This window comes from Tympanuchus pallidicinctus, unplaced genomic scaffold, assembly GCF_026119805.1.
Source record: "Tympanuchus pallidicinctus isolate F22 unplaced genomic scaffold, pur_lepc_1.0 scaffold8, whole genome shotgun sequence".
NCBI lineage: Eukaryota > Metazoa > Chordata > Aves > Galliformes > Phasianidae > Tympanuchus > Tympanuchus pallidicinctus.
Genome location: NW_026294802.1, coordinates 51,570,124 through 51,583,111, shown reverse-complemented (window position 1 = coordinate 51,583,111; position 12,988 = coordinate 51,570,124). Strand labels below are relative to the sequence as shown.

Below are 12,988 nucleotides of genomic sequence, written 5' to 3'. Positions count from 1 at the left end.
ACAGCGGGAGCTGCGGGTGGGCAGAGCTGTGCAGAGCTGGGACAGAGCGCTCTGTTCCCTTTGGGCTTTGCTGAGAGCTTCCCTGTGCCCCAGGAACAGGGCAGCAGCAGGGAGAGCTCAAAGCATGGGGGAGGAACGCACACACACGAGATTAATGATATCAACTGCAAAAAGAGTGGCTATTTTAAGGTTAATGCTTAACGATCCTGAGTCAGGCAGAAGAAAAGCCAAAGGAAAGCAGAGGCAGCAGCGTGGCTGTGGTTGAACTGGCACAGCCAACCCCCAAACAGCTGCTGCTTTGAGAGGGAGGGTGAAAAAAATTCCAGCAGAATGAGTTCAATTTCCTGGTGTAACAGCCACAAGCAGGCATCAAACAGTGCCCATCCTGTCCTGGGCTGCTGGGTGCAAAATGCCCTCAGAGCAGCAGTGCCTCGGCCAGGTCTGAGCCCAGAGAAACGGGGCTGGGGGCAGCACCAGTGGGACCCCACAGCCCTCGGGAATCAGCCTTCATGACCCCGAGCACGGCAGCACGAAGCCCAGCCAGCTCTCCACGCCAGCTATCGCTGTTATAAATTCATTTTGGATAGCGTGGCTTAAGACAAAACACAGCAGAAATAAAGCAAATCAGGTCATCGGGTAAACGGGCGCAGCAGCCGAGCCTGCAGGCTCTGCTCCCAAGGAAGTGAAACGCAGACGTGGAAAGCACGGCGGAGCTCTGGAAATAGGCACAGCCCTACAAAGGCTGTAGGAGTGACAGCAGCCCATGTGCTGAGCGGTACAGTTTGCTACGCTGGTAATTTCTCTGCTCAATTCTAGTGGGTTTTGCGTGTGCGTGTTTTTGTTTGTTTGGTTGGTTTTTTTTAAAGCCTGTTCTCTTTGGAGCCTGCGGGGCTGTCATTGTGATGCCAACGTGGGAACACAGAGGGGTGGCTGCAGGAGGCAGCAGCTGGGCTCGGTGTCCCCGTGCAGCGAGCAGCTGGCTGAGACAAAGCCGAGCAGGAGGCGGCGGGGCGATCCTCGGCGGAACGCTGCAAATCACAGCTGGCACCTGGGAGAACACCGGCCCTCCTGCAGCGCAGCAGCCGCCTCCTCCAGCCTTCAAATGCTGCTCGAGAGCAGGCAGCACGCGTTTGTCGGGGACGGAAAGCGAAAGGCTCCGTGCAATGACGACCAGCTGCAGCAGCTTTGTGCAGCGCAGACCCCGCTGCGCCCACCGGCAGCATCACAGGGGACAGAGAGGCTCCAAAATCCCTCTCAAGCACGTCTCGCACCTCTTTCTTTCATTTTACTGCCCTACGAGGTCGCGCTGTGCCCTCCCCTCACGCTGCTCTGATTCATGGCACTGCACAGGCACCGTGGGGCCAGTAAACGCCAGCAGGTTTTATGCCGGCAGGTCTTTCTGCTGAGTTTGAGCAGCAGCAGTTAAAACCCGACTTACCCAGAATACAGATGAGGGAGCACAGGTAGCAGCTTCGCCGTAACGCAGCACGTTCCTGCTCTGCCCAGGCAGCAGCCACGCTCACCCCAGCTATGTGCAAGGTTTAACAGTCACACAACAACGAACCCCTAAAGCAGAAATTACGCATGCGATGTGCTTCACACAGAGATAAGCAAATGGAAGGAGAGCGAGCCGGCATTCAGTCCGGCTCGCAGCTGATAAGGGACTGCTCCCTACAGTACATTTAGCAGTGATTTGTCCAGTCCACCGTTCATTATCTGAAAGAACACAGAACTTCCTCCGTTTCTCCGGGGAAGGTTGTCTGCAGCCAAACCAGTCTCGTTGGCAGAAGGCTTCTCCTGACATCTTGTTTTCCTCCGCTTTCGTTTCATCTCATCTCTCTGCATCACAGCCCTTGAGCCACGCTAATGAATTCCCAGTTCGTTTCTGCAGTTTCTCCCCATGCAGCCATTTTGTACTGCGCTGCACCATCTCGGCTCTCTAATCGCCATTTAGACAGGCTTAGAGCTTTAATTCTTGTCATCTTCTGTCACTGCCCGCGTCTCTCATCTCACCACAGCCATTCGTTGCAGTCCCACCAGTTTGACCAACGCCTCCCAAAGATGCGTCCCTAAACACAAAAGTTGGGCTTCTTCCAGGAGATCAATATCTTCATTAATAGCTGGGCCAGGTGTAGGATTCCTTCTGCAGAGCAGCTCTATGGGAGAGGCATTTTCAGGCATGCTGAGGCACTGACAAACGCTCTTCCACACCCCCTGTAAGAGCAGAGGATGCATTTGTAGGGTGACAGATAGCCATCGAGCTGTGCCACCCCACAACAATGGCTCAAAATTGCAGATGGTTGCAGAATGCAGAAGAGGCTCAGTCTCCTGGGACAGAAACCTTACGTTTACCCTTTGTGCAGGAGACCCCCTTTGCAAACAATTCCTGCCACTGAAGATGCTGGAAATCTCTGGCCAAGCTCACTACAAGCATCCCAAGAGGGAGCAGCAATGAGGTCTAAGCCACCCACTCCATTCCAATCCTGACCTACACCATTTAGCACCACTGCAACAGTCCCACCCTGCAAACCTGTTTATTTTGTTCAGCTCTTCCTGATAAGATGACAGGAGTGATCTTATAAACTGTTTCAACCATCCCAGCAGAAATATTCCACGTGGGAGAACAGGCACAAGAAAGCAATGCCACCCAAAGTGCTCTTAGTTCCATGGATGGGAATGGAGAGAAGGAATGGATGATATGCGTTTCTTATTAAGACACATGAAAGTCTTCAGCTCCTAACTGAGGACCCCAGTATTGGGATCAACTGTGCCAAACACAAGCTGCTTTATTACCTCTCTGTTCAAAGCAATTTGTTTTTATTGACCACTCACCACACAGGGCACTACAGCCCAGTCCTGCTCATTAGAGTCTATCAGTCAGAAGGCAAAAGAAGGCAAAAACGGGATTTAAAGAGAAGGCAGATCTTTGCAGTCATGAAGATACAGCTAGAGCTTGAGCACTGACAGCAGGCAGCCTGGATTGCAGCAAGGAGCAGCAAATGATCAAGGCAGCCCAGAATTTCAGATGCTAACAGAAAATCCTTAAAGCAGGTGGAACCGTTTACCTCCTCTGGTCAGAGGAACACCTAGAAATCCACACAGAAACACAACATATTCAGGAAAGCTTCACTGGGGCTCCAGCATTGGTTATTTTTGCCCCTGTACAAGTCTACCAGATGGGCCCTGCTTGCAATTGACCATAGCTACCAGGAGCTGTTCCAATTCGAGGCTCCCCCTCTCACTTTGAAAGCAGCCAAATCAGGATTCTTTCTGTATACCCTCAGTTTCAAGCTCAGTGAGCCTTTCCACCACGCAGCCCCACACGACACCCCCCTGTGCCAGCACCTTGCCTGTCATTACAGCCAAGCCATTTTGGGTCCAGCACAACCAGCCCCACAGGAGCCCTGTGCAGTGCAGCAGAGATGAGCTCAGATGCTGTCGCTGTAAGGGGCCAAACGTACAACAAACGGATAAAGCAGATGTGCAGATTGGAGAAAGCAAGCACCCAAGAACTACCTGCATGAGGTAGATGCAGACTGGCCCAGTGGAACAATCAGCCCCATCATATGTTTTGTTTTACTCTACAGCAGGCTGTTCAGTCCAAAACCCATGTCCTTCTTACAGTTCAGTTCCATGGTAAAACGCCACCCACCCAAAGGCTTGAGGCAATGCAGAGCTGCCTGTTTGGGCTTTGCAGTGCAGAGAACACATCTATTTCTGGCATTACCCCTGCATGGTAGCTTGAGAACGATAGAATGAAGTGTAAGAGACATTTTGAAGACCTACATTCTGTGATGAGGGCCATATGCTTTGAGGCAGTGGTGGATTGTTAGGAAGAGCACTTGATAGAAACACTGCAGACCTCATCCCTGCCAGGTGAAGAACTAAAAACGCATGGTCAGAACTGCCAGCTCATAAAGGGAACAACTGGAAAAGTCCCCAAGTACCCTGACCCTAGCCTCAATCAAACAGCTCCCTCTTCCAGGAGGGTGATGGTAATGGAGGCCCTTGTGCTTGAGGAGAAGGCAGCTCAGGAAACACCTGCAGCAGCCCAGGAACAAAAAGCTCCTCCCATCCTTCACAGGTATACAGCTGCTTTGTGATTTGGCCATGCACCCATGTAAGTTAACAGCTGCAACTGGAGGTCAGGCATGGAGAAAAAAAATCCAAAAGGTCATCTTGGTTACTAGCAATTCAGAAGCAGAAAACAAGATGCATTCAACTTTCTAGTCATTCAATCTTTATTTTGTACATTTGCATCACAGCAGGGAAGCCAAGTTGCACAGACCATCCTGATTTATGTCTACTTTGCTTCTCTCCAAATACTGCTTGCTGTTCTTTTAATAAAGCTTAAAAAAAATACTGAAAAAAAGTTATTTGTGCATCTGAAGAAGAACAGAAGAAAAGGCTATTTATAGGTCACCAAAAACCCTGGAAGAGAACCTTACTGTACAGTAAAGTCTCTGAGCTCTTTTGGAGATCATTTACTAAATGAATTCAGAGCTACATTGTACAAGGTGCCCCAAAGCTGCTTAATGACACAAGAGGATCTAGAATTAATAATTAATAGGTACTGAAGGGAAAGGAAAGCCATTTAGACCCATCCTCTGTTTTGACGAACAGGTCCCAGCCCCACGCTCGGGTTTCCTGGCTACAGGAGGATGCTGATAACGCGGATGTCAGGCTCTACTTCGTTACACAGAGAGCAGAACACCAGGTGAAATCCCACAGGGAGATATTTATTTAGAATTGTCCTTTCTACAGGATTGCAGCAGTCAGAAGGTAAGTGGGTTCTTAAGCCAGCCAACCTACAAGGAGGCCTTTCTTCCGGTTCCATCCATTTACACAGTGTAACATCTCAGCCTTTTTCCTTACCCTGTTCCACCCCCTCGCAAGCACACATCACATGGAGCTCCTACAGGATCACTGCAATTTCCAAGCATAAAACTACACGGGGGGAGGGGGAAAAAATGCACAGCTTTCTATATATCTGTAAGTAAAAGTGATTAATAAGCCAGAACAGCATCATAGCCAGCAGCTACAAGAAAAACCAGATGGAACTGATCAAGCAGCCAGCCCCAGGGAACGCACCAACACTGGTCGAGAGCCCCTGGGGGCACCACCGCAGCTCTCATGAAACATTCAGGTACTGAAGTTAGGAGGGCACAAGGTTTGGGACAGTTTAAGCCCAGTTTCACTCATCACTGCAGCTCCCACCCACTGCAGACCACATCTCCACGCTTTTTACAGAGGTGGAAAACGGGGAAGCGTTTTACAATTGAAATGGAGGTCAGAAGGTAGAATCAATAAAACACATTTGCTTTAAAGTAACAGTAGTCTGTTAGCTATTGTTACAGGTCAAACTGAAGGAGACAAAGCAGGCAGACTGAAGGAGCGAGGACTTCCTTCAATACCTGCACGTTTACCTGATTTTGTAACAGCTATGCAACTTCAGTTCTCATAGAGCTCAACAGAACCTACAAATACCCAGTATTTGCTTCTAATGCAGCCCGGCAATTTGCAAACAGACACACACCTCGCCTGTTTGTTTGCCACTGTTCAGCCTGCATTTCTCCTCTTTAAGAGAAGTGTACCATAAGGAATAAGAAGTGTTAACACATGAAGAGTCTTGCATTGGACTCCAGTGCATGCTGGAGTGATTAGGACACGTCCCCTTTATGTCCAGAAGGAATGTTACAGTACTTAGCAACACAAGGTGGATGCACACTCATGCTACAGAGAGTCCACCACCTAGCTTAGAAAAATACATCTTCCACATTACGAGCTCCAAGACAAAAATACTGCAATGCAGCAAATTTTTACAACATGCTCCCAGGGTATGGCAGCGTGGAAATCCAGGAACAGGGCACACAGCTGGAGAGAAACACTGAACAATGTGCTGCACAGATCATGACACGCTGAGTTAGATGACAACATTAAAGAGCAGCTTAATAGGACAGCATGTGGCTTCTTCAACCAGAACTGCTATGTTTTGAGGAAACAGTAGCAACGTTCCAGATGACCCCATTATGTCTTCCTTTCTTTTAATACTTCTCTTGATGAACATCAAGGAAAATATTTTCAAGTCTGAAGAATGCAAGAGCCTGGCAGCTGCGCTGCAAGGAGGTTTCCTATGGAAGACAGCTTGCTTAAAAGTCAGAGCAGGAAGGAGGAATGCGTAGAGGCATCTGCATGTCACCATCAATAGGGATTTACTGGGGCATAAGCTGCATTACAAGTCAAGAGTGAAGCAGCCCTGTTCCTCTCTGTGGAGGATGCTGAGTACTCCATAGCAGCAATGCGTGTGAATGCATTCACAGCCATTTATTCAGAATTGCAGCAGGGATCCCTGCCCAGGACCCCATCAGCCACACTGCTGTACTCAGCGACTGCTTTGGCTGCTCACTTCAGTAAGAGGCAGACAGGAAAGTAAGGCTCTATCCCAGGACCATCTGTGCAGCCATGAGCAGCTCTTCTACTTCCCCTGCCTGTGAAGGGCAGAGCTTCCTACCAGACAGGCACACTCATCTGAGAGGTGAGCACTGTGATAATCCTGCCTGGTGAGCTCCTAAGCTGCTGCTTTTCACTAGCAATGGGAAGTCATGCAGATGTGGGCTTGCTCTGGGAGGAAGGGGGAGGGAGCAGCCCTCCCTCTGATGCTCTGTGGCACAGCACACTCCATGCTGTGCACAAAGCACAACTGCAGATGCTCTCTCTATCCTCCAACATCCCAGCCACTGTCTAATCATGCCACACTACAGGGACAGATTTTTTTCAACCTGCTCTGAGGACTTCTACACTTAAGTGGAAATTCACTTTGGAAATGGCTGCACTAAGAAAATGCATCACTGTTTTTTGACTTGGTCACCCATGTTTTGTTTCCTTGTTAATGCACAGGACTGACTGACTAGTCACTGCCGTAGTGCTGGCCCGAATCCTGCACTAAGTGCCAGCTGAAGCTGATTGTACAGCTGACTGCTAAGGCTCAGGTCTGAACTTGGAACCAGCTCTACTAAGAACACTTTCAGAGGGCTACCATCAGTTTTTCTGCCAAGACAAAAAGGAGTCACTGATTTTTTGGCCTCTAAGAAAGCAGGGCGTTGGTGGACATAACCACGCTTGATGCAACATCAGCAAAAAAGCAAACAACAACAAAAAAAAGAACCCAGAGATGAAGGTAAAAGCATTTGTTCTATCAGCGATTCACTGATGCTGAAGTACAAAGAGCCAGCTGTCAGAACCAGCTCAGCACACACCAGGACCCCGCACAGCCTCCGACATTTGGGAAGTGAAACAGAACTGCCAATTCCATTCAGAAATTACATCAACGGGCTCCAAGTCATCATCACGTCCACGTTACCACTGGTTGCACTCCTGCTCCATCTCTTACATCCCTCTGTGCCAACTGACTCTATGACTCTGGCAGACAACTCTGAGCAAGGCTCGCAGTCTGGCTCAGCAGCCCTCTGGATACAGACAGCGATCCTTCCCCAGGGACAGAGCAACTGTCAAATCAGAGCAAAGAATGAGAGGAGCCAATTTGCAGGTATTTAACCATACCATGCTCTAGGGCTGCCTCTCTTTGTTTCTAGTTCAATTTCTCAAGTCTCAGCTACGAAATATGCAAAAGACCTTTTCATACTGAAGATCTAGAAGGCTCATTGATCGTGTAACAGCCTTTCTCGTGGTGCAGGCTCTGTTTTCACTTGAACTGTATCTTTGCAAAACAGTGGCAGCAAAAGCCAAACCATCACTGCTGTAATTATTGTGTAGTTACAAGCCAAGGAGGAAAACGGAGGACTCTGCACCAAGATAAGAGGGTTATTCTTATGCTTCATCTGAAGAGAAAACAGTTCCAGGTATCAAAGCAGTTAGATTAATTTCTACTACTTCCACAATGAATAAAATGAACACTGGGAAAAAGAAGCTGCAGTCAGAGAACACAGTGTTGGTACAGACTTCTGCCTAAAAGCTCTACAACCCACACTGAAGACTAAGGAAGAAGTGGTTCACCATTTCAACAGACAAAACAGCAACTCCACAAAATAAAAATTCCACTCCCTTCTTAAATTAAAAATGAGAAAAAGCAGTCATGGAAGTCCTTCCATCAGTTGTGCCCCCAGAAATGTAGTCCCTTCAAGTCAAAAGAGGAAAAAAAAAGCAAGTTCCCAAATGAGTTTAAGAGATGTTGGCACGTCTGAAGCTCTGTGAAGATGCCTATCCCTGTTACTGACAGGAGCACTTCACTCAACAGGTGACCTTAACAGCTCTACATAAAGATTAAGGCTTCATTGGGTCCATGAGTTACACTAGTTTTATTTTTCTTAGAGCTCATCCTTACACCAGTGAACCACTGCTATCCTCCTACAAACTATGCCTCATTACTACAGCTACAAGCACCAATGTGCCTTTCTAGCAATACCAGGACTCTAGAGATGAACACAGCATTTGTAATACGACTAAAGATCACACTGCAGATTTGCAGTTGATAGTTAAGACTTCTGTATTCCAGCCACAATTCACTCCTTTTCTGAAAACAAAAATAAAAGCCACTAATGACTGGGAGTTGCAGTGGCCTGGTTTTGACAGCAATACCATTCCGACCAGTTCAGCTCATCTCAAACAGCAGTGCCACTGTTCTACACACACAGGGAGGTATATGTAACCATCCAGAGTGGCAAAGCAACTCAGGACAGTGGAGAACCAGAGATGTACGCTGCAGTACGTTTGCTGGTTTGATTTCCATTGAGGATTGTGGTACTCCTACACTGTACCAGGGAATATCTTCTGAAAAACCTTGGAAGTATTTTAGAATGTAGAACAAAGCACTCTGGGTCATGGCTTGAAATTCCATGTTTAAGATAGCACGGCAGACCCCTAGAAAGTAGGCAACAGTCCTACACCTCGTGTATTTCTTGTCAGGTGGGTGCCAATCAAGAGAAGCCTATCAGCAGTGGAGAATCTACATTAACACTTATTGTGCTACAAGTTAGTGCTTTTAATGGAAAACAGTCGCTTGCTTCCTACGTAGCAATACATTTGAAAACCTGACATATTCAAGTAAAAGCCTGCACAAATTAGACAAGACACTTATCAACGTTCCAACTGATGTGAAGGCTGGAGGAAGCCACCTGATCCAATAACCCACTTAGCCTTAAATAACTGCAGCAGTTTCAACTCGTTTGCTTCGCGATATTCTGTCCAAGCCAGGAGGAGAGTTTATATAAAAAGAATACTTACATCTCATCTTCTTTTCCCCACCTCCTGAGACACTTTGCATTTCCCAGCACACGTGTTACTTAGCAGGTGTGTGTATACATCTATAAGCATTATATAAAATATATACTTTACATACACGCTAAAGGTCTCTCCTCACATTAGATTTGCACATTCTGAAGAATGTAACTGCAAATAATTCAGAATACCAAACTGATCCAGAAAGGGGAAAAAAGAATAAGCTGCCCAAAACCCCTAAGAAAGCTTCACACTCCTTGCAGGTACCAAGAGATGTCTTTTTTTTTTTTTTTTTATGATCAGAGGAATAGTTAGATTTCTGCACTGCTTTGCTCCCCCTTGACACACCTCACTCTGCAGTTTCAGTGTTGGGAAGTGCTAAAGGCTCCCTTTCCACTGAAAGTAATATTAATAAATAAAAAAAGTTTCTGTGAAAGTGCTGCCTCAGTCCAGTTCATCATGCTGTGCTTTCCCACTCTCCCCGTGGCTCTGCTGAACCATTCACCACTTTCTTGACCTTCTTCATGCCCTCCATTACTCCAGAAGTCGTCACCCTGGAAGAGAAGGAAGAAATGTCAGCAGAGAACTTGAGCTGTAACATCAATTTCACCAACAGCCCATGCTTTTCCTGTGCATATCAAATAACACTTCTCCTAAATGTCTCTTTACCCAGATTTACCAGTCTGGATGTTCTCTATTTCTTACTGCTACCATTTTGCAGACCAGGTATCATCCTGGACACAGCACTGATGGGAGGTGAGTCTCATGACTCCCCATCTGCCATTAAAATAGAACAGACAAATGTAGGCTGACTCACAGCTTCCCATTCAGGCTAGGTGTCTAGATGTAGCATCAGAAGCAAACATTTAGCACATTTGTACCAGTAGAATGAGTGCAGCTCCATACTTAAAAAGCTTCTTCTTATGGTGGAGCAGATGAAATGATGATGGGCTAGTAATAGACAAGATCTATTCAGCACTCAGCTTGGAAGTTTCTTTATATGGCCCCACAGCATCATCCAATTATTTCTCTCATGCTAGGGAACACCCTATTGAGACAGTATTAGAGACACTGCAATGGAATAAGCATTACAGTATTTGAAGATGTATGGGGCTGTTACCCTGACACCAGCTGTTTACATGCTAAAGCTTGAGCAGCTTGCCTGGAAACTTTTACTATATAGCTGAACACCCTTAACTCTGTGCACTAGACTTGCTTGTGCATTTGACATGATTTTTTAAACAGGAACAATGTTCCTACAAGTTCACACATCACAGATGCTGCCGCAAGTAATCATCACTACCTTAATGCACACCAGCTCCTTTCATAGCAAAACCACTTAATGAACAGCAACAAAACATCAGAGGTCATTACAGTTATACAATCCAAGTGAAGGATAGTGACAGGACAAGGGGCAATGGTTTTAAACTGAGACAGGAGGTTTAGGTTGGATATTAGGAGGAAGTTTTTCACACAGGGTGGTGAGGCACTGGCACAGGCTGCCCAAGGAGGCTGTGGATGCCCCATCCCTGCAGGCATTCAAGGCCAGGCTGGATGTGGCTCTGGGCAGCCTGGGCTGCTGGTTGGTGACCTGCACACAGCAGGAGGTTGAAGCTAGATGGTCATTGGGGTCCTTTATCAACCCAGACCATTTTAAGTCTGTATTTGTCACAGCAATCTGACAAGTGAACTACAAAGCCATGTAATACTGACACCAAGCAAACTCATCTCTTTATCCAGCTAGAACAACACCATTACTCTCAGAACTACCCTGGCTATCCAACAAGCTCTTCAACTCCGTATCTTCCTCCCTGAGCACACAAAACAGCTATTCATGCACACCAGCCGTTTGCTCCATTATTTTGCACAGCATGATTCTCATTCCGCACGTATTTTTTCCTCCAGATGTTCTGCAGAGGTTGTTGTGGATGCTGGGCCTAACAGTGCCAACAGCACAGTGCATTCACAAGGGATGCCTGGAAGCATACATAAAACCACCCTGTTTGACTCTGCTGCTGTCAGTATGAACGTGCTTTCACCTGCTGTTTACCATGTAAGAATATCTGAACAAAACAGCTAACAGCATCTTTGCAGCATTACCCTGGAGGGGAAGTAATCTTCAGAAACACTCTTCTGATATCACCCTTAGTCCCACATTAGATATCAGCTTTTGTTTATGTACTCTAAGAATAATTTACCCAAACAAAAGCCAGTACATCCTGTGATTCTTAGTGGTGACACGACTGGGACCAGTGGTGGTGAAGACACTTCAGAGTGGGTCTAGATAAGCCTGCATTTAAGGGAATAAGAAGGGCCAGAAGAGCATGGATCGAATACCAATTTTATTCCCTACCCAAATAAAAAAAGGGAGAAAAACAGGCTGCTTAAAGAAGATGGAATTAGTGAACATTTGCCTAGAAGAGATCGCATCATGCTTTTCAGAGCAGAGGACAGTCTCATAAGTTCTCCTCAATTACAATAGCTTTCCCACAGTCACATAGGAAAAATCTTGGGAAACATGAGCTAGACAAAACTATCAACATGGAGGCATAACTAATTGGAAAAACATGCATTGAGATGTACTGAATGGTTTCCTGTCAAAAATGAAAGAACACTGAGTGTGGTTCCAGAGAGGTCTGTCCTGGGTTCACTTCTACTCAATATTTTCAGTAATTGCCTGGGTAATGGAATAGAGAACTTGCTTATTAAATCTGCAGAGGACACTAAGAGCCACATATTTGAGAACAGGACTAGAACGCTGAAAGGTTCTGGCAAATTGAAGTAATGGTCTAAAAATGACAGGACAATGCAGAAAAACAACTATGAACTTTACTCTTCATAAACAACTGACTCCATAAATACAGAATAAGGAACCAAGTATTGATTCTTCAGGGGTGAGCTTAAGATTACAGTGGACTACAAACCAAGAAATGAGCCACTGCCAGAACAATTCAACAGCATCATACAGGGATGCATGAATAGATGTTTTGCTCATGCATGACACCAAAGCAGAGCTAACACAACTCACAAGTAAGATTCCACCAGGCACACTGTCCAGATTTAGGCACTGTATTTTAAAACAGTTACAAAGTGATGTGTCAAGAAGATGACAGAGGTTAAAGTCAAAAGGGAATGAGGCATTTCCTATGTTCATGGAGGGATGAGACAGACAGATACATCATGAGATTTTGGGAGCTGGGTGGATCCCTCAGCAGTTAAATGTTGCTCACCTGTTAGTGCTGCTCTTGTCTTATGACAAGTGAGCAGTGCAGATCTTAAGGCCTGATTTTGTCTGACTGCTCATGTACAATGGGAAATTCTCCTCCCTCTCAAAATTAGTCCAGGCAATGTGTTCCAAAGCCCACGAAATAAAGGTAACAGCACGATGGTCAAGATCACTGCAATTCTCATTCTAACTTCTGCTCTGACCTGCAGTACTGCAAGGAAACACTCCCCAACTGAACACTTTGCTGAACTGCATTTCAGTCATTGCTAAAATGCAACAAACCCTTCCCACTAAACCATCTCTCCAGAGAGAACTTTTGTAGCTGTCAGAGGGAAGGAAAATCACTTCTAACAAAGAACATCATGAATCAGTCTGCCATGAAGCACAAACAGAGAGAAGGCAGAGCAAAGCAACCCATCAGGACTTCAAGTCTCCGCACAGAACAGGCTGTCTCATGACACAGGGAGAAACTCCAGATCCCAGGGCACAAGCAAAGGTAGGTCAGCATTACCACAATGGTTCACTATG

The 12,988-nt window shown here is 46.4% G+C and overlaps 1 protein-coding gene across 3 annotated transcripts in view; it reads right to left on the bottom strand.

Annotated features, from left to right (window-relative positions):
- Window positions 1–4,718: 4,718 nt before the first annotated feature.
- The window catches only part of GPR107 (G protein-coupled receptor 107), a 33,657-nt gene continuing 25,387 nt past the window's right edge, over window positions 4,719–12,988 (bottom strand). For all 3 annotated transcript variants that reach the window (XM_052667999.1, XM_052668000.1, XM_052668001.1), the window contains one exon: window positions 4,719–9,788. In XM_052667999.1, coding sequence (XP_052523959.1) covers window positions 9,692–9,788 — 97 coding nt within the window. In that variant the 3' untranslated portion in view covers window positions 4,719–9,691. The remainder of the gene's footprint in view (window positions 9,789–12,988) is intronic.